Source organism: Camelus dromedarius, chromosome 8 (assembly GCF_036321535.1).
Source record: "Camelus dromedarius isolate mCamDro1 chromosome 8, mCamDro1.pat, whole genome shotgun sequence".
Classification (NCBI taxonomy): Eukaryota; Metazoa; Chordata; class Mammalia; order Artiodactyla; family Camelidae; genus Camelus; species Camelus dromedarius.
Window position 1 is genome coordinate 35463038 of NC_087443.1, and position 24864 is coordinate 35487901.

Here is a 24864-nt window from a genome sequence, read left to right on the forward strand (position 1 = left end):
TTGGCCATCTGTATGTCTTCTTTGGAGAGATGTCTGTTTATGTCTTCTGCTAATTTTTTTGATTGGGTTGTTTGTTTGTTTTGTTTTATTTTGCTTTTGATGTTGAGCTGTATAAGCTGTGTGTACATTTTGGAAGTTGATCCCTTGGTGGTCACATTGTTTGCAAATATTTTCTCCCATTCTATAGGTTGTCTTTTCATTTTGTTTATGATTTCCTTTGCTGTACAAAGGCTTTTAAGTTTAAGCAAGTCCTATTTGTTTATTTTTGCTTTTATTTCCACTACTGTAAGAGATGGAACCAAAACAATATTTCTTTGATTTATGTCAGAGAGTGTTCTGTGTATATTTCCTCTAGGAGTTTTATAGTATCCAGTCTTACATTTAGGTCTTTAATCCATTTGGGTTTCTTTTTGTGCATGGTGTTAGACAATGTTCTAATTTTATCTTTCTACATGTAGCTGTCCAGCTTTCCCAGCAGTACTTATTGAAGAGATTATCTTTTCTCCATCGTATATTCTTATCTCCTTTGTTGTGGATTAATTGACCACAAGTGTGTGGGATTATTTCTGTACTTCCTATTCTGTTCCATTGATCTATGTGTCTGTTTTTGTGCCAGTACTGTACAGTTTTGACTACTGTAGCTTTGTAGTATAGTCTAAGAGTGTATCTTCCAGTTCCATTCTTCTTTCTCAAGATTGTTCTGGCTATTTGGGGTCTTTTCTGTTTCCATACAAATTAAAAACAATTTTTATTTCAGTTCTGTTAAAAATGCCATGGGTATTTTGATATGGATTACATGGAGTCTGTAGATTGTCTTGGATGGTATGCTCATTTTAACAGTATCGATTCTTCTAATCCAAGAACACATTATGGTATATCTTTCCATCTGTTTGTGTTGTCTTTGGTTTCTTTCATCAGCATCTTATACTTTTCAGAATACAGGTCTTTTGCCTCCTAGTGTAGGTTTATTCTTAGGTATTTTATTCTTTTTGATGCAATGGTAAATGGATTGTTCCCTTAATTTCTCTTTCTGATACTTTATTGTTAGACTATAGAAACATAGCAGATTTCTGTATATTAATTTTCTATCCTGCAGTTTTAGTCAATTGATTGATGAACTCTGGTAGTTTTCTGGAGGTGTCTTGAAGATTTTCTATGTATAGTATCATGTCATTTGCAGACAGTGACAGTTTTAGTTCTTCCTTTCCAATTTGGAGTCCTTTTATTTTTTTTCTTCTCTGAGTGCTGTGACTAGGACTTCCAAAATTGTGTTGAATAAAGGTATTAGATTGATTTTACCATAGTGGGAAAATGAACAGATTTTGGCTATGTTTAAACTGATGGGTAGAATTAGTTCCCATTTACCAAAGGCTCTGTAAAGTCCTTTGAGGTCCAACTTAAATTCCCTCATGTCTTCTATATGGCCTAGGTCACTCAGTCAGTATCAGTGTTTTTTTTCAGTTTCACCACATGTTACTTTTCTTTCTTTCTTTCTTTCTTTCTCCCTTCCTTCCTTCCTTCCTTCCTTCCTTCCTTCCTTCCTTCCTTCCTTCCTTCCTTTTTTTACTTTACTTTACTTTACCTTACCTTACCTTACTTTACTTTACTTTATTTACTACTTTGCTTTGTGTTAAAGTTAATAATTGAGTAGAAAGAGCACAGACAATATACTAAATACCCAGTTCCATTTTGAAATGTACCGAAATAACAAATCACTATGTTGTGTACCAGGAACTAACATAGTATTGTAGGTAAATTATACTTTAAAAACAGACAAACGAACAAACACACACACATAGAAAAAGAGATCAGATTTGTGGTTACCAGAGGCAGGAGAGAGGTGGTGGGAGGAGGAATGGTAAAAAGGTAATCAAAAGGTACAAACTCCTAGTTATAGGATAAATACGTACTAGGAATGTGATGTCAACCTGATAAATATGTTTAACATGATAATATGTCATACAGGAAAGTTAAGAGAGTGAATTCTAAGAGTTCATATCACAAGGAAAAATATTTTTAAAATATTTCTTTAATTTGGTATCTATACCAGATGATGGATGTTCACTAAACTTATTCTGATAATCATTTCATGCTGTATGTAAGTCAAATCATTATGCTGTACACCTTAACTTTTGTCAATGCTAAGATATGTCAATTATATCTCAATAAAGCTGGAAAAAAAGTCATTTGGCGTAACATAAGGTTTTGTGATTCCTAGAAGAACCTGGGCAAAGCCAGGCTAAAAGAAAGGTCCAGGTGAAAGAAAAATTAAGGACTATACTGTTTTTATGAATTAAAATTATGTATTATTGGAAAAAAAACCAGTTCAGACTTTGAGTCCCAGTTACTTGTAGGTGGGAAGAGAAATAGAAACTTCTGTGGTTCTTGTGAGGATTAAATTGGAAAGAATAAAGTACCTGGCACTGAGAAGGCACCCAGTAAATGTCAGTATCATTTCCATTTCTGAGTTTCATGTCTAGTTTCCTTGGTGGTCTGTAAGTTCCTTTAGGGCAGAAAATATGTTTTATATTCATAGCGCCTTGTGTATAGTAGGCTCTAAAGATTATTTGTTGAACTTAATTTATTGTCCTGCTGTAAAATTGTCGCAATATTACTTCCTATTTCTGTTTCTTCTGTCACCTTGAATTGAGATAAACATGTTGCTTTTGTGAAATTGCGGATTTAATTCTGTAGAATGCCATTATTATATGACTTATTCCATGGAGTTTGAAATATGAAGGGTCAAATCATTTCCCTGGAAACTTAATTATATTCTGTAAAATCTTATTACCCTGTCTCATAACACCATAATCATGGTGGAATGCTGGTGTGTTTAGGATGGTGAAATCTCCATCTGTAGAACTCTGTCTAATGGCACACACTGAGAACATGGGAAATAAATGACATAAAGAGAGAGCAAATGCAAATGTCTTGCAAATGATATCACTTGACATTTTCAATCACTAATCCTCTAAAGTATGTTCTAATTTACTAAAATAAACCAAGAATTCAATTTCTTGTGAGCTTCCTTTGCTTAATTAATTATTAGTAGCAGAACAATATTCTGTGATACGCTGCAATTTGTCTCCTTTGTGTTTATCTAGTATCTGACTTAAAAATGAAGAGAGGCATTCTGATTTAGCAGAACTGATTTCATAACTCATCTCTGTTATAGAGTAGAAATGAATAAATGTTTGCTGAACATGCTACATGTGCTTCAGTCATCAAAATGTTAGTTTTCCTTTCTTCTCAAAATGTAAGATCTGAGAGATCTTCCTGGCTGAAGTTTGCTGGGTGCCTACTCTGCATAGATATATCTACAGAGGCAAGTGGCTACCTTTGCATAGACAAATTTGTTTCCATGATTGGAATGTGAGAGCTTCTTTAATACTTTCTCATTATGATTTGAAATTATACATTCGTTGCAATTTTTTTTCTTTAAAAGTAGCAGCGTATACTAAAACATGAAGAGTTAAAAAAATTTTTTAATGGAGTATGCTCTTTTGTTGGAATGCGGACTAAACAGGCTTCTCATTCATGCAATAATGATGGTTGTACTTAGCATACAGTTAGTTTCTAATGCTTTATAATGGTGCTTAATTATTTAATTGAAAGGCAATTAGCAAGCCTTTGTTATCTCTGTATTATGGAGAAACTGAGGCTCAGTATTGACTATTTCTCTGTGTTAGCTCATTAGGAATTTTAGAAAAATATGCTGCTCCTAATGATTTACTTTTGCTTTAATTTCAGTTTCAAAAGGTGTTTGAGTCTCTCAAAAATGTTTCCAACAAATCTGATCTCCAAAAAACCTATCAGAAGCTTGGAAAGGAGCTGGAAAATCTGGATTATTTAGCCTTCAAACGTCAGCAGGTAGGATTCAGAGCTCTCCTTGGTGGAGGATATCATCACTTTATTCTTCTCACCTTCCTGCCTGTCAGAGGTTCAGGTGGATCTGGGGAAGCTTATCTTCTAATATTTAGGGCAGAAGTAAGTTGTGCTGTGTGGTGCTGACCTGCTGTGTTCATATGGCTTCCTGCAGCATTCAATGTAGTCCTTACTTTTAGATGTGCATTTTAGGGGTGTGTGTCCTTATACCTCTCTTAAAGAAAACCCTTGCTGGTTTGTGAAGGTCTAACTACCTTGTGATTAAGGAAGCCTCAGTGGCATAAAGGGAACCTCTATGTGGCTTGGTCAGTTGGCTGTTATTTTGACAGAGGGATACTTGTGGAGAAAAATCACCTCTAGACTAAGAAAATGATGTGGATGAACATGCAGAATTAAGAAAGAGAGTCATAAAAATGCCAAAGTAGTTTTTTTTTTCAGTTTCGCTTTAGTTTTCTTGTTTGATCTCTGAAGATTAGTAAAAATTTGCTAAACGTGTAAGACTGAAGAAAAACATGCTTCACAAATACAAGTCTTTTAGCCTCTTTGTATAGAAAACAAGATAAATCCAGGGCCCAAGTAGACTTTTATAGAGTTACTTTTAGAATTAGCATTTTATATTATTAATAATCATTAAATTCTGTGTGCAAGATCCTGCCACCCTAGCTATCTACTTTTCCCAAACTGGATCTTCTCCAGGTTCTTTACAGCCACTAGGTGTCAGGATCGTCAAGCTTTTACTTTGGTCGAATGTTTATTCCGATCAGAACAACCAGTTAGACGTTTAAATTAGGTTGCATGAAATTCAGGAATGTGCTCAATGATGGATGGCGTCTAGAAGAATGACTAAGTGGCTGACTCGCATGGCCAGGCACCGAGTCCATTACTTAAGAGTCTTTCCTGTTAGTGCGACAAAGGGTGTGACTCTCTTACCATTGCCTAATTCACAAATTTTGGATCTTTTCGAAGGGGGTTTTCAAAGCAGTACTTCCTATATTTAGTTATATACCTCATTAAGTCAACATGGTATAGTCTAGAAATACTGACTTGAGAAGAGAATTATGTTCTAGGTTTTGCTTCATCACAGACATGATCTTATTTTCCTAGGAGTTGTATTTGTTTTGTACAATGTTCTGGGGTAATACAATATCATGCTTTAATTTATATGATAAAGGATACAATATCCATTTGTTTTATTTACTTATTTTTATGTTAGTGATGGCCTAGGTGTGAGTACATGTAACAGAAAGTAGTCACAGTTACTGAGAACTATTACAGTAAGCTCTCAAATGATGCTGCTTAAAATTCACACTGTGAGTCACTGCTCTGGCCTATGTAGTGTTTAGTCCAGTTTTGTTTCCAAGAGCTATATTTTACCACTGAGGGCTATTTAAGTTGGCAGGCAGTAGTCACTGTCCTCTTCTCTTATCCTTTCTCATTAGCACATTCTCAGTGATTAGAGTCTTACATTAGCTAATTGTGAATTTGGAAAAATGTGAACACTTCAAGGGCAGAAGGGCAGAATTCTGGAAGAATGGCATTGAGGACAATAGGTAAATTGCATGTGTATGAGAGGAAAAGATGGGCATGTGGGTGTATGTATATGTATACATATGCGTGTGCATATATAAATCTTATGTACTGTTTATTAAATGACAAACAACTATATGCCACATAGTGTGATTAGCACATTTAGGAATTAGATCATTAAATGCTTATAATAATATAACTAGGTTGATTTTATGAGCACCATTTTACAGATGAGAAACTGTTAAGGGAGTTAAGTAACTTGCCTAAGGTCACTGGGATAGTAAGACATGAAGCTGAGCTTCAAATACAAATTTAGTCTGACTCCAAACCTGGGATTTTCCCAATATGCCTATAGGGAGCAAGACTAGGGGATAGTAAAGTAAAGAGTTCTAGGCATGCACTATGAAAGCATTTTTAGGAGAGGCCAGACCTGGGTCTTAAAGAGACTTCTGAAAATAGGCCTCTGATGAGAGGCAGAAGACAGGGCCAATTCTCTCTCCTTCTCTTTCTCTCAGTGGAAATTGTTCAAAATATACAGAAACACAGAAGAATTTTTGAAATAATGTCTTCAGACAGCTAAGAAAATGTATAAACTTTATTTTTATAATCTTCTAAGTGTTAAATATAGTACATGTAACAGAAAGCAAGTTCTAGTAAACCTTATTCACCCAAGGCAATTCTTTAAACTTGAAAGAACAGATCCTTCTGAAATGGACTTGCTTGCACACATAGTATACTGTCAACCCTTTGCTTTACATGGCTCTGCCTTTCTCTATGTCTAGTGATCATTTTTTTCTACCTGGAAAAGATAGAAGAGGGATTGGAAGGAAGTGGTCAGAAAAAGGATGGGTGAGTAGAATGAAAGTCAGAGACCAAAAAGTGATTGAAAAGAGAGAAAGGGACTTTCAGGGATAAGATAAGAGGGATAAAGTAAAGGAAATTAAACTCTGTTTGGTTTTATACTACATGCATTTAGTAGGTTAAAACATTGATTTTTTTGAAGAATTAAAAATATCTCAAAATAGAAAAAGGGAAAAACAGAGAGAGGATTACAAGACTATATAGTGAATGACGGGGGTGTGGCAGAGAAGAGAAAAGACAAACTCTAATTCCCATTTGCTCCCAAATGTAGCAAAGCTTCTGAGAAATTTGTATTAACCAAGTACTGTACCAAAGTCACAGAGGAATGGTTGTGTTTCCTGTATGGGCAAGGTTCAAAGAGTCAGAACATTAGCTTTTCTCTGACTTGGTGGGATTTGTCTTTTATCTCCTATCCTATTCCATATAAAGCCCTCCCCCTGCATCCCCCCAAATCTATAAACCCCCTGCATCCCCCCAAATCTATAAACACACACTAGTCCATTTTCTCCTACTGGAGAAAATTTAGGTCTCTGTAAAATTGCAGTTCAGCTAGAAAGTTTCTGCCTTATAAGGTAGGATTCTTTGTATCAGTGAATTAGTCAGGCTTTGTTTCCTGGTCGAAACATATTTATCATTTCTCTTTGTGACAGAACGTAAGCTTCATAAGGACAGGGCCTCGTCTGTCACCTTCAATGCTTGTATCCTCTGCAGTTATCACAGCAGTATCTGACCCGTGGAAATACTCAATAAATACTTGTTGGTGCTGTTATTGCTATGAACAAGGAAGCATGCCAAAAGTTTTGGTCTCAGATTATAGGCAATTAAAATTGATGTGTCTTACAGCACTTCTAAAATTCAGAAAGGCATTAAGTACTAGGCTTCCTGGGTACCAAAGGCTGACAGATTGCTCTTTGCTATGTGCATTATTTAGATTTTCTTCTAACATATTTCATTTTCCACCTATTTCTTTAAACAAACATAAAGTATCAATGTTACCTTAACTATGAATTATGGATGTACAGTGAACTGACTATAATTACTGTCTTGGACTCTTTCATTAGATTTTTTTCTGTCGCGTTCTATGACATTTTAGACATCATTTTGAGAGATTTCTTTCCCTGGGCTAGACAGATCCCTGGAGTACTTTGCTCTATTCTTTTACCTCTCATTTTAGGGGTTCTTGTGCTTTCTCTCCTAGGTGTGAGCTTAGCTGTTTCCCTTCCCTTCCCTTTCCTTTTCCATTTGTTTGTTTGTTTGTTTGTTTGTATGTCTTTTAAAGAGCAAGTGTTTATGCTTCAACTATTCCTTGGGCTATATTTTAGGTTGGAGCATAAGCATCCCTCCATTTTCCTAATGTCAAAAAGACTAACGTTAAAAATAGCTTTGGTTGGAAAAGATGAGAGGAGGCTGTGATAGATGAGGTGGTGGTGGGGTTTGATGAATCAGTAGGAAGTAAATGGATGACAAAGCCATATTAACCCAAGAATTGGGAGACTTTTTCAGTTTCACTACATCTGGAGATGGAATCTTGGAGTTTATATGCTTAGACTGGTTTTTATCCTCCTGGTTGATAATACTTAGGAATGATAATAGCAAGCTTCAGCTGTTATATAGAACCCAGGTTTATATATTAATTTGAGTGCTTATAAATCAAGAGATTTCCTTGGGGCTTTGGTTTTTTGGAATACAATTTTAAAAAGCTTGGTATTCTGGACTCTAATTTAATTCGTTTCTCTCTTCTATCCTTAATACTTATAACAGCATTTTAAGACACATCCCCTTTCCAGAGGCTTCTGAAGTCCTTTGGTATAAATTAAAGTTGACATTATTGAGTTGAACATTATGTAGACTAGAGCACTATTACACACTGATGTGAAAATATGTAAAATTAAAACATTGTACTTCAGATTTTAGTGGAAAGTCTTTCAGCTTTTCTCTGTTGGGTATTATGCTGGCTGTAGGTTTGTCATAAGTAGCTTTTATCACGTTGAGTTATGTTCCCTCTATACCCACTTTGGTAAGAGTTTTTATCATAAATTGGTGTTGAATTTTATCAAATGCTTTTTCTGCATCTATTGAGATGATCATGTGATTTTTGTCTTTTCTCTTGTTGATGTGGTGTATCACGTTGATTGATTTGCCCATGTTGAACCATCTTTGTGTCCTTGGTATGAATGCAACTTGATCATGGTGTAGGTGTATGATCTTTTTTATGTGCTGTTGGATTCTATTTGCCAATATTTTGTTGAGGATTTTTGTATCTGTGTTCATCAACAATGTTGGCCTATAGCTTTCTTTTTTGGTAGTGTTTTTGTCTGGCCTTGGTATCAGAATGATGGTGATTTCATAGAATGAATTTGGGAGTATTCCCTCCTCTTCAATCTTTTGGAAGAGTTTGAGAAGTACCAGTATGAGTTCTTCTTTGTATGCTTGATAGAATTCCCCAGTGAAGCCATCTGGTCCTGGACTTTTGTTTGCAGGGAGGTTTTATAGGTTTTATATTGCGGTTTCTATTTCACTTTAGTGGTTGGTCTGTTCAAATGATCTGTTTCTTCTTGATTCAGTTTTGGTAGACTGTATGTTTCTAGAAACTTGTCCATTTCTTGTAAGTTGTCCAATTTATTGACATATAGTTGTTCATAGTATTCTCTTATGGTTTTTATATTTCTGTGGTGTTCGTTGTAATCTCTTCATTTTCATTTCTTATTTTATTTGTGTGCTCTCTCTTTTCTTCTTGGTGAGCCTGGCCAGAGGTTTGTCAATTTTGTTTACTCTTTCAAAAAACCAGATCTTGGTTTGAATTTTTCTGTTGTTTTTTTAATGTCTATTTTATTTATTTCCTCCCTGACGTTTCTTATTTCCTTTCTTCTGCTGACTTTGGGTTTTGTTTGTCCTTCTTTTTCTAATTCTTTTAGTTGGTAGGTTAGGTTGTTTATTTGAGATTGTTCTTTTTTGAGGAAGCCCTGTATCACTATGAACTTCCCTCTCACCAATTCTATTTGATATAGTATTGGAAGTCCTAACCATAGCAATTAGACAAGAAAAAGAAATAAAAGGGCCTTTTGGTGCTGTGGCCACAGCCATGAGTATGCTCAGGCTTCAGAAGAGGCTTGCCTCCAGTGTCCTTTGCTGTGGCAAGAAAAAGGTCTGGTTGGACCCCAATGAGACCAATGAAATCGCCAATGCCAACTCCCATCAGCAGATCCCAAAGCTGATCAAAGATGGGCTGATCATCCAAAAGTCTGTGACTGTCCATTCCTGAGCTTGATGCTGGAAAAACACCTTGGCCCACCAGAAGGGCAGGCACATGGGCATAGGGAAGCAAAAGGGTACTGCCAATACTCAAATGCCTGAGCAGGTAACCTGGATGAGGAGGATGAGAATTCTGCACCAGCTGCTCAAAAGATACTGTGAATTTAAGAAGATTGACCACCACATGTATCACAGCTTGTACCTGAAAGTGAAGGGTAACATGTTCAAAAACAAGCAGATTCTCATGGAACACATCCACAAGTTGAAAGCAGACAAGGATCTCAGGAAGCTTCTGGCTGACCAGGCCAAGGCCCGCAGGTCTAAGACCACGGAAGCATGGAAGCACCATGAAAAGCGGCTCCAGGCCAAGAAGGAGGAAATCATCAAGGCTCTGTCCAAGGAGGAAGAGACCAAGAAATAAAGTTTTCCCCCTCTTGTCTGTACATGATGGCCTTGGCTATTGCATGGATCACTCATTCAATAAAACAAGGCTTTATCTGTCAAAAGAAAAAAAAAAAAAGAAATAAAAGGGTTCCAAATTGGAAGAGAAGAGGTAAAATTGTCGCTATCTGTGGATGATGTGATACTATATATAGAAAACCCTAAGGGATCCACACAAAAACTACTAGAGCTGATAAAAGAATATGGCAAGGTAGCAGGATACAAGATTAACATACAGAAATCAGTGGCATTTCTTTACACTAACAGTGAAGTATCAGAAGAGGAAAGTAAAGAAACAATCCTTTTAAAAATTGCATCCAAAACAATAAAATACTTAGGATAAATCTGACCAAGGAAGTGAAAGACATATGCAGAGAACTACAAAACATTGACTAAGGAAATTAAAGATAACTTAAAGAAATGGAAAGATATCCCATGTTCTTGGATTGGAAGAATTAATATTGTTAAAATGGCCATACTACCCGAAGTGATCTACATATTTAATGAGATCCGTATCAAATTACCCAGAACCTTTTTCACAGAATTAAAACAAATAATTCTATAATTTATATGAAATCACAAAAGATCCAGAATTTCCAAAGCATTACTGAAGAAAAAGAATGAAGCTGGAGGAATAACCCTCCCAGACTTCAGACAATACTACAGAGCTACAGTAATCAAAACAGCATAATATTGTTACAAAAACAGACATGTAGATCAATGGAACAGAATAGGGAGCCCAGAAATAAACCCACACACCTATGGTCAATTAATCTTTGACAAAGGAGGCAAGAACATACAATGAAGTAAAGACAGTCTCTTCAGCAAATGGCGTTGGGAAAACCAGACAGTTGCATGTAAATTAGTGAAGTTAGCGTACTACCACAGCATACACAAAAATAAACTCAAAATGGCTTAAAGGCTTAAACATAAGACAAGACACTATAAATCTCTCAGAAGAAAATATAGTCAAAACATTATCCGACATAAATCTCAGCAATGTTCTCCTAGAACAGTCTACCCAAGCAATAGAAATAAAAACAAAAATAAACAAACGGGACCTAATTAAATTTACAAGCTTTTGCATAGCAAAGGAACCATAAGCAAAACAAAACAACAACCTACAGAAAGGAGAAAATACTTGCAAAAGATGAGACAGACAAGGGCTTAATGTCCAGAATATATAAACAGCTCATGTGACTTAATAAGAAAAAAAACAAACAACCCAATCCAAAAATGGTCAGAAGACCTAAACGAGCAATTCTCCAATGAACACATATGAATGACCAATAGGCACATGAAAAATTGCTCAATATCGCTAATTATCAGAGAAACGCAAATCAAAACCACATTGAGGTATCACCTTATACCGGTCAGAATGGCCATCATTCAAAAGTCCACAGACGATAAATGCTGGAGAGGGTGTGAAGAAAAGGGAACCCTCCTACACTGTTAGTGAGAATGTAGTTTGGGGCAGCCATTATGGAAATCAGTATGGAGATTCCTCAAAAAACTTAAAATCAGTATGGAGATTCCTCAAAAAACTTACCATATTATCCAGCAATCCCACTCCTGGGTATATATCCAGAATGAACCTTAATTTAAAAAGATGGAGAAAAGACAGTCTCTTTTTTTTATTTTAAATAATGTATTTTATTTAATTCAATAGATCCAAAATGTTATCGTTTTCAACATATAATCAGCATAAAATTTTTGAATGAGATATTTTACATTAAAAAATTTACTTATTTAACAATATCATATTTTAAAAAAATTGAAGTACACTTACTTGTACAATATTATATGTTACAGGTATACAATATAATGATTCACAAAATTTTAAAGGTTATACTCCATTTATAGTTATTATAAAATATTGACTATATTTCCCATGTTGTCCAATACATACTTGTGGCTTCTTTTATACTTGATAATTTGTACCTCTTAATCCTCCCATCTCCATCTTGCCCCTCCCCTTTCCCTCTCCCCACTGGTACCACTAGTTCCTTCTCTATATCTGTCAGTCTGTTTCTTTTCTGTTATATTCACTAGTTAGTTGTATTTTTTTAGATTCCATATGTAAGTGATATCTAACAGTATTTGTCTGAGAAAAAACAATCTCTTTAGCAAGTGGTTTTGGGGAAACTGGATAGCAAAAAACTAAAAATAGACTTACCATATGTTCTAGCAATCCCCTTCTGGGTATCTATCCAGAGGGAACTCTAATGCGAAAAGATACATCCATCCCAATGTTCATAGTAGCACTATATATAATAGCCAAGACATGGAAGCAACCTAAATGTCCATCAGCAGATGACTGGATAAAGAATTTGTGGTACATTTACAAAAAGGAATACTACTCAGCCATAAAGAATAGAACAATGCCTTTTGCCATTTGCAGCAACATAGATGGACCTGGAGAATGTCATTCTAAGTGAACTGAGCTAGAAAGAGAAAGAAAAATATCACATACCACTCATATGTGAAATCTGAAAAAAAAAAAGGACACTATGAACTCATCTACAAAACAGAAACAGACTCACAGACTTAGTAAACAATCTCATGGTTATTGGGGAAAGGGGATGGGAAGGGATAAATTTGGTAGTTTGAGATTTACAAATGTTAGCCACTAAATATGAAAACAGATTTAAAAAATGTTTCTTTTGTGTAGCACAGGAAACTATGTTCAGTATCTTGTAATAACCTCTAATGGAGAAAATATGAAAATGAATATATGTATGTATATGCATGACTGGGACATTGGGCTATACACCAGAGATTGACATATTATAATTGACAATACTTCAATTTAAAAAAAAGATACATGCACCCCAATATTCATAGCAGCACTGTTTATAATAGCCAAGACTTGGAAACGACCTAAATGTCCATCAACAGATGACTGGATAAAGAAGCTGTGGTATATTTACACAGTGGAATACTGCTCGGCCATAAAAAAGAATAAAATAATGCCATTTGCAGCAACATGGATGAACCTGGAGAATGTCATTCTAAGTGAAGTAAACAAGGAAGAGAATGAAAAATACCACTTGATATAACTCATATGTGGAATCTTAAAAAAAAAGGGCAAACTTATTTATAAAACAGAAAGAGATTCACAGACATAGAAAACAAACTTATGGTTACCTGTGGGGAAGAGGGTGGAAAGGTATAAATTAGGAGTTTGAGATTTGTAAATACTAACTACTATATATAAAATAGATAAACAACAAGTTTATACTTATAGCACAGGGAACCATGTTCAATATCTTACAGTAACTTATGATGAAAAGGAATATAAAAATAAATATATGTATGTTTGTATATGACCGAAATATTGTGCTATACCAGAAATTGACACAACATTGTAAACTGATTATACTTCAATAAAATATATATTAAAATATTGTACTTCAGATTCACATCCATGTTGGAACATGGATCTCCCTCTTGTCTTCCCGATCATAGCATGCTAGTCTCACCTTCTGAACTTTTCACAGGGTTCATAAAGTTGGTGTTTAGAATATTTAGCCCTTTTCTATTTACTTATTTAGCTAGTAATCATTCTTTAAAGCCAAACTGAAGTCTAGTCTCCCTCATGACACTTTATTCTGTGACCTCTGGTCCATATGTAAACTCTTCCTTCTTTGCCATTCTTTGCTTTTATCCATGTCATAAAATTTACCATCTGACTGATTATACTCCCATTGAAGATTCATGTAGTGCAGGCTAGAGTGTGAGCTTTGACTAACCAAATCTTGTTAGATTATTTGTCCCACTTTAGGCACTGCAGTTTCTTCTTTTAAAATGTTAGGAAAATAACACCTAACTTATAAACTGTTTTGAGAAAACAGTATAGAAAGTATGAAGTACATACATGTTTTAAATCCTTTAAAGTACATAAAGGAATCAGTATATAAAAAACTTAGCATAGTGCCTGGCATGCGATTAGTATAAGATGTAAGTATTATAATGTTGTTTTTGCATTATTCTCATCTTTCATCTTCCTAGATGGAAAAATGGCTATCCATAGGATATTCTCTCTATTTTATATACTTTTCTGCTTCACATAGGTCCAGCACTATTATGAACATGTAAGATGGAATGTTTTTAGACATACATAATACAGTGTTTGGGGCTCTGTCATAAAAAATGTTTATACCTTTTGAGAAGGGAGTTGCAGTATTTGGTTCTTATGTGCTTCTGAAGTGATGTCTTTTGATGGGCAGTGAAATTAAGGTCTGAGTATTATGCTATCACTGTCTGTGACAGAAGTAATGTGTCAGACTCGTTATGGGTAAACCCCAACTCATTTATATATATCTAACCTTCCCTTGTGGTTCCAGGTAGTATTGTTCAGTACAATATTTTTCTGTCTTTAGTTATGATGTTCAGGAATGAACACTGCTTTTTTCTTTTTCTGAGCAAAGTGAGTTAACCACTTTAGATAACTCCAAAACCAGAAGGGTATACAATACGTTATAGAATAGGAATTGAATTTAAAATGATCCCTTATCAATGAAGAGATAGAAACAAATAAGATGAAATGTATTTAGTAAGAATGACTGCAGGTTAACATCTTGCACTGATAAATGAGATTCCAGATGGATAATGACTAACCATATAGAAAAGAATCCTAGGCTACTCTGGAACTCAAGAACTCCGAGGGACACAAGATAAGAGTGTAGGGCTCCTGTGAAATCAGTGCTTAGCAAAGCAAAATGGAATAGTGTTAAGCTTGTTATTTTTGTATTATAGCATGTATTGTATTATAGAGAAGAGGAAATTGATGAATTCAAGTAATGGTCTTTAACCATGTAAAGATTTACAGCAATAAAGATGTTATGAATCATCTCAGGCAAGGGAATACACAATAATATTGCACCGGGAATTGTTTGTAAGTACAGTATGAAGTAGAACTAACTTCCATTTACATTAACACTAAAATGGAAGTTGTAAATATATTTTACTTAAGACCTTTAAAAACGAAGTACTTGTACATTGGGGATTATTTAGACGCAGTCTAAGAAAAAGTATAATTGGGGCCTGAATGAGTGTTCAAGGGAGGTGCTAAGCTTCTAGAATGATAGTTCTATAAGCAACAGATTCACTTCAGCAGGCTTTGTTCGATGAAATATGTTAATAGCTCTACTGGGAGAAGATCCTTGTTTTCCTTATTCTGTAATTAATCTAACTCTCTTGAAAGAATTCTGATTAAATTATTCCTTTTAAGAGTAAGTGAACCAAGGACTGCTACATTAAATTATTTGTGTCTATCTTAGATGGCATTCTGTTTCTTATTAGCCCAATCAAATAAAATGATTATTTATGCCATTTATAAAACTTTTCTGAAGATCCCAGAGCATTTCAGACATCATTTAAAAATTGCACAGGTATTAAAAATGTTGAATTGTAAGACAGTGTGCTACAACAAAGTCCAAACGAACCCAAATGTGTTTTATTCTATCCACTGCATATGTAATTCCATTTTTATTCAATTGCACACAGTTGTTTGTCTCACAGGAAAAAGAGATGACATTATATTTATTCTTTAATTTTCTGATACAGAGAGAGAGAAGGTTGAATACATCATTCAAGGTCATCCTGAGTTAGTAGCAGATTCAGAATTAATATTCACATTTTCTAATTTCTAGCTTATTCCAATAGCCATTCAACCATTTTCACTACTTCATAAACTGCAGATTTTTATAGGGTGATTTCTTTTTCTATAGTTATAGTCTGAAATTAAAAAAAAACCTCAAGATCTTTATAAGAACTTCATGCTTTATTTAAAAGAAAGTTATCAAAAATGATCAAAATCTGAAGTTTGATTTCTACCTTGGATACAGTCTTGACAAGTAAATGTATTTTATTAAATTAGTAAAGTAAAAACATTACAGAGACATCTTTTAAGTTTGACGGTTTATTATTCTATTTCCATCTGTTGTCTGAGGGGTTTAGTTTATGGGTGGCACTTAGGTAGAAAAGCTGTTCAATCGAGCACATACTCACTGATTTTCATGCACCAGAAAAGATTTATTAATTTTTTACAAGGTTGTTTGCTATATAATAGTTTGCCTTATGGGCAGCTTATAGCTACTTTATAGTGAGGAATGCTTATTGAAATAGTTAATGTTTTGTTATGTTGTTTTCAAAGTTTACAATGCTGATAGGGGTTTCAGAGGTGGTAAAAAATTTTAGTGCTTGTATCAATGTGGCACTTATTTGTGTATATCTTGTATTGACGTACCTAGGTCTGTAAGATTGTCAATAGAAGCTGGTATTGATGAGAAATTAAAGTTCTAAAAGATTTAACTCTGAAAATGATATCTTCTCTAGTCTGTTTTGTAGCTTGAAAATGACCTCTGTGTGCAAATCAGATAACTTTTCACTGCTAAGATTATGACCTCTGGTGTCTAAAGATGAAAACTAAAGGAGGTAGAAAAGAATCAGTGAACCTTAAACTAAGGAAGTTCTAAAATTCATCTAACTCAACTGTCTTATTTTAGAGATAAGAAAAATGAGACCCAAGGAGATTAGATATCTTGTACAAGACTATATGGCTAATGGCAGCACTGGGGACAATAACAGGAAGTGATATTTTCTTAGGTTCTTTTCTGAGTCCTTTAGCATAAGTCAGCCACTTGTGTATTGATCCTTTGATATCTCTGGTTTGTATTCTGAATGTAACTATAGATGCTTTTATCATCTCTAAGTATGTATAAACTGTATTAGACCTTGAGGTGCCTGTAAATGGAAATCATTCAGTAGTGCAATTTTTTTAAACATTTTTTTTATTGATTTATAATCATTTTACAATGTTGTGTCAAATTCCAGTGTTCAGCACAATTTTTCAGCTATACATGAACATATATATATTCATTGTCAAATTTTTTTCTCTGTGAGCTACCATAAGATTTTGTGTATATTTCCCTGTGCTAAGTAGTGCCATTTTTTTAAAAGACAAAAAGACAATACAATAATATTACAACATTTTAGAAGAGGTAGGAATTGCACACATTATCTGATTCAAACTCTTCAATACGTAGATAGACAAATAATACAGAAAGCATCGTTTTGTTCCTACCTATTGCATAGAAATTTTGATTTTTTGGCAATTTCTAGATCCTGTGTCCTCTAAACCAGTGCTTCCCAAACTTTAATATATGTCCAGATCACAAGGGGAATTTTGTTAAAATACAAATTCTGTTTCAATAGATTTGGAGAGATACTGGAGAGTTAAACTCCTCAGTACGCTGATGCAGCTGGTCCATGGACCACATTTTGATTATCAAAGGAGTTTAAATAATAATTGCAGGAAGGCATTATTTCCAGATGTATGTCAAGAGCCTAATACAGTCCCTGGAACATAGTAAGTACTTAATAAACATTTTGAATTTGAGTTACAATCCAGTAGTAAGGTTTGTGTCTATGTTTGGACATAGAAGTACTGCTATCCTTACTATAATATCATTTATCACAAATGTAATAGTTTTTTTTGATGTTTCACTGTCATGTGAAAGGAATGTTTATGCACATACATATTGTGTTTTTATAGATTACATATTTCAGTAGTTGTAGAAGTTGTCCTTTGTATATTTTTGCCACAAGTGAAAGATTGAGTATGAGAGCAGCTGAGTCTAAGGTACAGGGAGCTGAAGAAGAGTGAGAATGTAGTAATGAACACCTGCAGTGTTCATTGTGACTTGGCCAAACTGACCATGGGATCAGCTGGTATTGACTCAGCAGCATTTGTTCCAGAAAAGCAAGTTTGGTCACACACTTACTATACAACTGATGAAAATTATAGTCTCAAACATATTCCTGTTAAATTTGTGTATCCAAATTGTACATCTCTACCTGAGTGCACAATCAGAAAACATCACAATGACTGTTACTGGGTCCTTGTCAGGCAGAAAGATTACTGCTACAGCTACAATTCTCTGTGTTAATAGTAGTGCCGGGAGCATGCCTAGAGCGCTACTGGCTAAAATTCAAAGGAACTGTTGATGTTGCTTAGATGAAGCCAACAGTTCTGCTGACAGCAGAGCTTTAAATGTGCACACACCAATCATGCAGCCTTTTGTAGATGTTAAGCTGTTTGTAAAGGGCTGATTGCTTGAGGGCTAATTTAATATGTAATGAGAAATTCAGTTTTTCCTTTATTTGTAAAAGGCATACTCAATTTTTGCTCCCTAAAATACCATATTTGGACAGTTTTAAGTTTGCTGTTTAGGAGGAGGCTAATCAGCTTTTATATTATTTCTCATGCTCCACGTTTGGCAGCAGTAGAAACACATGCTGAAATACTTCTAGGTGAGGGGAAATATCATCAGAATATGGAACAGCATTGCTGGCTTGCTGTACATTTTGTTTAGTGATTTAGAAGACTATGTATATGTATAGGTTTTCTTCCATGCACTCTGGTTTGAAATGACAAAAAAAATTGAATTAATATTCTTCAAAGTCATGTTACATTTTAGATGGAATATCTTTGAATTTTTACAGTGTAAATAGCTTTCCTTCTGTGGGCATCTGACAATTGTATTCATTGACCAAATTAATTATATTTTGCTTAGTAGTTTTTGTATCACCTATGGGATTCTAGCAAGACACCACAATCAACCTATAATTTACACTGTATTCTTCTCTTAACTGTATTTTTATGAATCTAATCTTTTTCTCTGTTGTAGCATACAGCATTAATACATGCTAGTATTCTGTATATAAATGTTGCTCATATTATTATAGCATCTGGTTGTGCCATAGTTAGGTATTTATCACCTACTCCATTATAAAACCTTTGCTCCAAAAGAGCAGTATGAGCCTATTAGATATATACACAATTAAGTAGGTAATGATCTGTAGCTGCATCCATACAGCATCAACAGCTGACCTGTGGTTGGTTTTCCAAGTGTGGTACTGATTGTTGATAGGAGTTACTTAGATTATGGGATGAAACTGTTTTGATTATTTTGAGGGCCTTTTAAAAAAAACACGCTTATTGTGGTTCCTGTACAGTAAACTACAAATATTTCAGATTACAACTTGATGAATTTTGATAGGTGTGTACCGCCACCACAATCAAGATAGCTAACATTTCCATCACTCCCCAAGAGGTGCAAATTTCAAACTCTTGATTTATCCCTTACCACCTCCTTTACCCGCTGGTAACCATAAGTTTCTTCTCTATGTCTGTGAGTCTGTTTCTGTTTTGTAGATAAGTTCACTTGTGTCCTTTTTTAAAGATTCCACATATAAGTGATATCAAACTTGTCATTAAGCATATTTATTTTGAAGACCAATAAACTGAAAAGGGTATTTTTCTTCTGAGGGCCTTTTTTTGTGCTCTGAATATAATTTAAGTTAAATATTTTTGTTTTAACCTTACTTTTTGCTTAATGAAGAAATTATAATATCTCCTCACATTTATGTAGATATTCACATTTGAATTTAGAGAAATGAAATGTGGTAAATTACTCTGGTAAATCTCCAAGCTTTGGGGCTTTTTTTTTTTGGTTAGTCTTTGAGTCTAAACTCAAGGCTCATTTTCTCAGGATAAATGCATCACTTTTCACTTTGGATCAGAGCACCAAGTCCTGGGGTGTGATACAGTGTCATGTGAATAAAGAGAATTTTTAGTTAAGCAGCAATGTGCATTTATTACAAAAAAGCAGAAAGTTTTAGCTTGCCTCTTGTTCACTCTAATAAAAACACATCTATACCATGTAGTAAGAGTAGGCATGCTTAAGGTCAAAATAAGACCTGGGGAATGTTGCTTATTTTACTTAGGACATAGAAAACATTAAATCTAAAGACTAAGGTGAATTAAATGAACTAAGTGTACCTGAACTTTGTTTTAAACTTAGAAGAAATTATCTTTTAGAAATCTTTTTGAAATCTCTCAGGAAACAATTTTTTTTCTTGAAAATAGGGAGTATATACCTCCTGGCCTAAGGTACTTAAGATATTTGATATTATTTAATGCTAAAATAATGGGCTAGAATTGGATCCATGAAAAAGAATATACAAGTATACCAGCAGTAAGGTGTTTATAAAAGAAAGGAAACTTAAGTTAGATTCTGTATTAAGTAATGTATGGTAAGTAAATTAACACTTGTAAACATGTAGTGCTCATGAGTGACTTGTATCACTGGCTGAACATTTTCTTCAGCTCCAAACATCTTGTCCTGCAAATATAGACAGTATCTTGGTATCTTTGCTACTCTGTATTTTCAAGAAATTTGGAATGGGTTATTTCTTACCTTTGATGCAAGAATTGTTTGTGTACATTGCTTCTATAGACAGTAATTTCTTAATGTCACTAAGATATCAATATGAAAAAACCCTGAAGATCAGAATTTTCCAGAAAGTTTGTATAAGTGGAATAGATGTTTTATCCTACATTTTAAAGGTATTTTTGCATATGGTTCTATATGTGACCTAAGATCAATGAACACACTGTAAGATCAAGCTCTTGAAGTGGACTTAAAAAAAACCTGTTGGTGATACTGAAGAACATGAGGAATTATGAGTATTTTTAGGATGGATAGATGAGACTGGTAATATTATTTTCATGAAATTTGAAATTAAAACATATTTATTTTGAAGGCCAAAAAACTAAAAAAAGTATTAATACTCTAGAATAATTAAAAATAGTTAAGATTGCAACAAAGCATGTTGAAGGTGAAATGCATATTCCCTAGGAGTTCTCTGAAAATAATAAATGTGTATCAGAAGAATTGTAGACACCAGCAATAATATATAGCTTATGATTACTAGTGAAGAATATGATCCACATTTTATTATTTGCTACATCTCATTGTGAACTGTATTCCAAAATTGATGGAATTAGGACAGTGCTAAGAATACATTTCATTGCATCATATTATAAGCAATTAAAAATTTCATCATAACAGATAACTATGTTCTCAAAACAATAACTTATTTCGTATCTAGACATTTATATGAATATTCTTTTTAACCGTACTCAAAAATTAGCTCTACGAAAGGTTCTCTTGGGTTAGGGCTGGAGTAAACAATAGGGGGTGAGAACCTTCTGCTGAAAAGGAAACTCACAATTATTATGCATTGATTTGGGAAGCTTGGATTTTTTTTTAAAGGAAAATACATTAAAAATAATGGTATAATGTATTAAATCATACAAAAACCTGAAACTTGGCTTCAGTAGAGGCAGACATTACTTTATTATTTTTTAAAATTTATCTTCCTCCTAAGCACTAACACAAGCCATATATTCACAAATAAAATCTCCACTAGTGTTTGAGGCTCATCTGCTGAAAATAAAAAGGCATATATGAGTCTGTCATACAGCAAGATAAAAGTTGTGTTCTTTATGCATGGAAACCATTTTCTACTAGAAAGAGTTGTAAAAAAATAATAGAATTATAAAGAAAGTGAGTTTATGGAAAGAGGATAGACTCTTTACAGCATTATGTAAATATTTTCTATGCAAGTGCTCTGATGTAAGAAACATACTATGCAACATTTCACTTTAATAAAGAAAAAATAGGTGATGATTATTCACAAGATAACACAGGGACTTCTAGCACACATGAATGTTCATTCACAGATTATTGACTGGTTGAAATGTTAGGAAACACTGCCTATTGGACATTCTGTAGTAATGAAGATTTCCCATCGCTGAAGCTGTGGGAATGCCTACTATACAGGTTAGGTCTTTAACTTATTTAATTATTGCACTAATCATATGATGGGAATGTTACTATAGGGTTATGACCTGGGCCTTGTAATGATGGTTGAAAGCAGGTTATATTTTGATAATGTCCCTACCCCCTCCATCCTTTCCTAATTTCTTATGAAAAAGACCAAAATAGAATTCCTAATGCTTAACATGCAGGCAGTGGGATTGTCTGGAGGGAGTGCCAAGGGCACAGTGCTTAACAAGGAGAGGTCTAGATCAGCATGTTGTAACCATAAGAGGAAAACGAGTTATTGGTAGGGGAGCCAGTGATCTAGAGGGCACGTGGTAGCTGCTAAAAATATATTAAGAAGAGAAATTGGTATGGGAAAGTTACAGGTCAGGGTTATATGGAATTGGGGGTACTTTCTTAGAAGCAAAATGTAAGATTGTGTGGCATAATTTTACTTTGAGACATTATGTTCTTTTTTCTACTTTCTCACCTGAACCACCCACAATGGAAGGGAGTTTCAAATCAGGTGTAGATAATAAAAAATGGCAAATTCTTGATATCTTGCAAGGAGAGGCAAGTACACATAACCAGGTTGTCTTTTCCCGTCTTTCCTGCCACTCTATGAAACACCCTTCAAGTTGGGGAGAAGGAGGAGAGGTGGATGGGAATAGGACAAGCTTAGACATTGTTTTTGTTCCTGTATCCTACCACTGTCTGCACCAACCCCTCCCCCATTTCCCCAGGGTAGGAGACATGATAGAACTTATTCCATTGAAGTTTGAGGATCTGAGATGAACGGTGAATTACACATTTAATCTGAGAGTAGAAAGGTTTCTAGGAATCTTAGGGTGGAGTGAATGTTTTCTGCCATGATGTCTACCAGAATTTTTTTTTTTTTTTTTTTTAGTTCTGAAATAGTGAGGAAGGGCATCAGAAAATTTCCTTGGGACCAGAGTGTGGAGAGGGAGTCATGGAGCTTGGTCACTTGGAGGCTTGGTCACTTGGTCACTAGAAGGGAAGCAGATAAAAGAAGGATGGGTGAGAGAGCGTGTGGCTGACCAGTACCACAGGATGCAGTGGGGACTGAGAAAGCTATAGACTGTCCAGTTGCCATTTGAATGAGTGCTGTCCAGTGCTGAAGACCAAGGTGGAGTTGTGTCAGAAGCAGGAGGCTAGTGAAGGACCAAGGCAGATCCAGATGGATGTGTAGATGGCTGTCTTCACAACTGTCCTGTGTTGGCAACTGCATGAACCCTTCTGCAGCTTAGAATCATCCCCAAGGAGGACAAATCAGGAGAAAAATCTGAGAGAGAGATTTAACCTGAAAATATTTAATTATAAAACTAAACAGAATGAATAATCACTGAAATGGGCTGAGTGTAATTGAAAGGGAATAAACTAAATTTCTTTCCCAAGAAAAATAGGGCTTGGAGTAAAAAAAAAATTAACTTTATTATAGAAAAACTTGTTATTTATTTGTAAATTATACTTCAATAAAGTTGAAAAAAATGAAGTTACATTTTTGTACTTTCATGTTCATGTTTGAGAAATTTGTATTTGCTATAAAGTTCCAAATCCAGGACTGAGTCGGGGAACATTGTGATGTTTGGAAATACAGCAGAGATTTAGATGGGTGTGTGTTTGTTTGTGTGTGTAGCACCAGAGGCTTTATCATTTACTTTGACTTTTTGTTCCACTTTTGCCATAGCTATTTAGGAGATGAGATATCTCTTCAGTTAGGGTTACCAGATAAATTATAGTATGACCAATTAAATTTGAATTTCAGATAAATGACAAATAATTTTCTAGTGTAAGTATGTCCCAAATACTACATGGGACATACTTATCCTAAAAAGATATTCATGATTTGCTGGAAATTGAAATTTAACTGGGAGTGTTTTGTTTTTTATTTTCTAAGTATGGCAGCTCTACTCTTTGGTGCACTTACCCAGTGAAGGAAAAAAAAAAAAACTAGCCTACACTTCATTGGTCTGTGAAGTTTGACAACAGGTGGGTGCTGCACAACTCGTGTTAAAATTACATTTCATAGAAGAAGCAATTCTTGGTTCATCTTGATGGGTTGGGCTGGCTCTCTGAGACAGCAAAATCAGGCCAAATAGAATGGAAAGGTTTAAGAAAATTGCAAGAAAGTAACCTACTTAGTAACTTGTTCTAGAACACACAAATAGTAAGTGGCAGAATCAGGGTTTTCCAGGTCCAAATGGCCTTCACAATACAAATTCAATTTTTAAAGAACTTTTTAGGAATGTATTTATTGTGTAAAGGAATGTACTCTTAAATTCTGGGTGGTTTGGAATCTGTGGCTGTACTCTTCTGTTATGATCAAGCCTATAAAAGGAATCTTAGAAATCTTTTCCAGGAAGCATGCCCTTGAATTTAGTTGAATTATTTTAAAGAGATCATGAGATGCTACTTCTTTTTAACTTAGCATTTTACTTGAAGGATATTTCTGAAATTAAATCTGTGAGAGTTTAACCAAAATAATGCAGTGACACCATAATGTCATCTAGAAGAATGCTGTGCTGAGTTAAATAACTCTAATTATTAGCAACTTTAAAATAATAAAACAATTAAAAAAAAAACTCACTTCTTTGCTTTAGTGGAATCCAGTTTGATTATGTTAAGCATTTCACCTGGTTTGGATAGTTGGCTTTCTGTAACTGTTTTGAGATCCCAGTGTCACAACTTATACTTAGTTTCCTCTGTGTCCCAGAATAATACAATGTTCCTGGTCTCAGATTTCCTTCTGTCCTTTGAGGACTGTGCTCCACTAAGAATGCCTATTTTCTCTTTACTTTACTTTTCTACTCATTTCCTCTCCCTAGCGTGTTAACCTATTAAAGTTTGGTCTTAACAATGACAACTATCATTCAAAGCAGTATCCCCCCCTGTAACAGTCTTATCTCTCTTCTATTCCTCATAGCAAAGTTTCTGAAAGATTTTAGATGAGCTAACCTGCTTACTGAACTACATCAGTTCTTGGACAGAAGTGGAGGAATTGAGTATTTTCCTGAAGCTAATTATTATTAACTGGCATTCTGTTCCCATTAAGTATCAGATAACATAAAAATTCCAAAATTGACCATGAAAATAAATGAATACAAGTAATATAAATATATTTTTTTCAAATAGATGTTAAGCATATAAAACCAAACTCAGCATAAAAGCTATGCTATAAGAATATTCCTCTCATGAGTTTTTA

The 24864-nt window shown here is 34.5% G+C and overlaps 2 protein-coding genes across 9 annotated transcripts in view; both read left to right on the top strand.

Moving 5' to 3' along the window:
- The window catches only part of CTNNA3 (catenin alpha 3), a 1350697-nt gene that overhangs the window by 124009 nt on the left and 1201824 nt on the right, over window positions 1-24864 (top strand). For all 8 annotated transcript variants that reach the window (XM_031461217.2, XM_010985795.3, XM_064488129.1 and 5 more), the window contains one exon: window positions 3751-3870. In XM_031461217.2, the coding sequence (XP_031317077.2) occupies window positions 3751-3870 (120 nt within the window). The remainder of the gene's footprint in view (window positions 1-3750; window positions 3871-24864) is intronic.
- On the top strand, window positions 8931-10854 carry LOC105093869 (large ribosomal subunit protein eL19-like). The gene is given in 1 exon segment (XM_064488131.1): window positions 8931-10854. A coding segment is annotated over 1 exon segment (591 nt). The 5' UTR covers window positions 8931-9355; the 3' UTR covers window positions 9947-10854.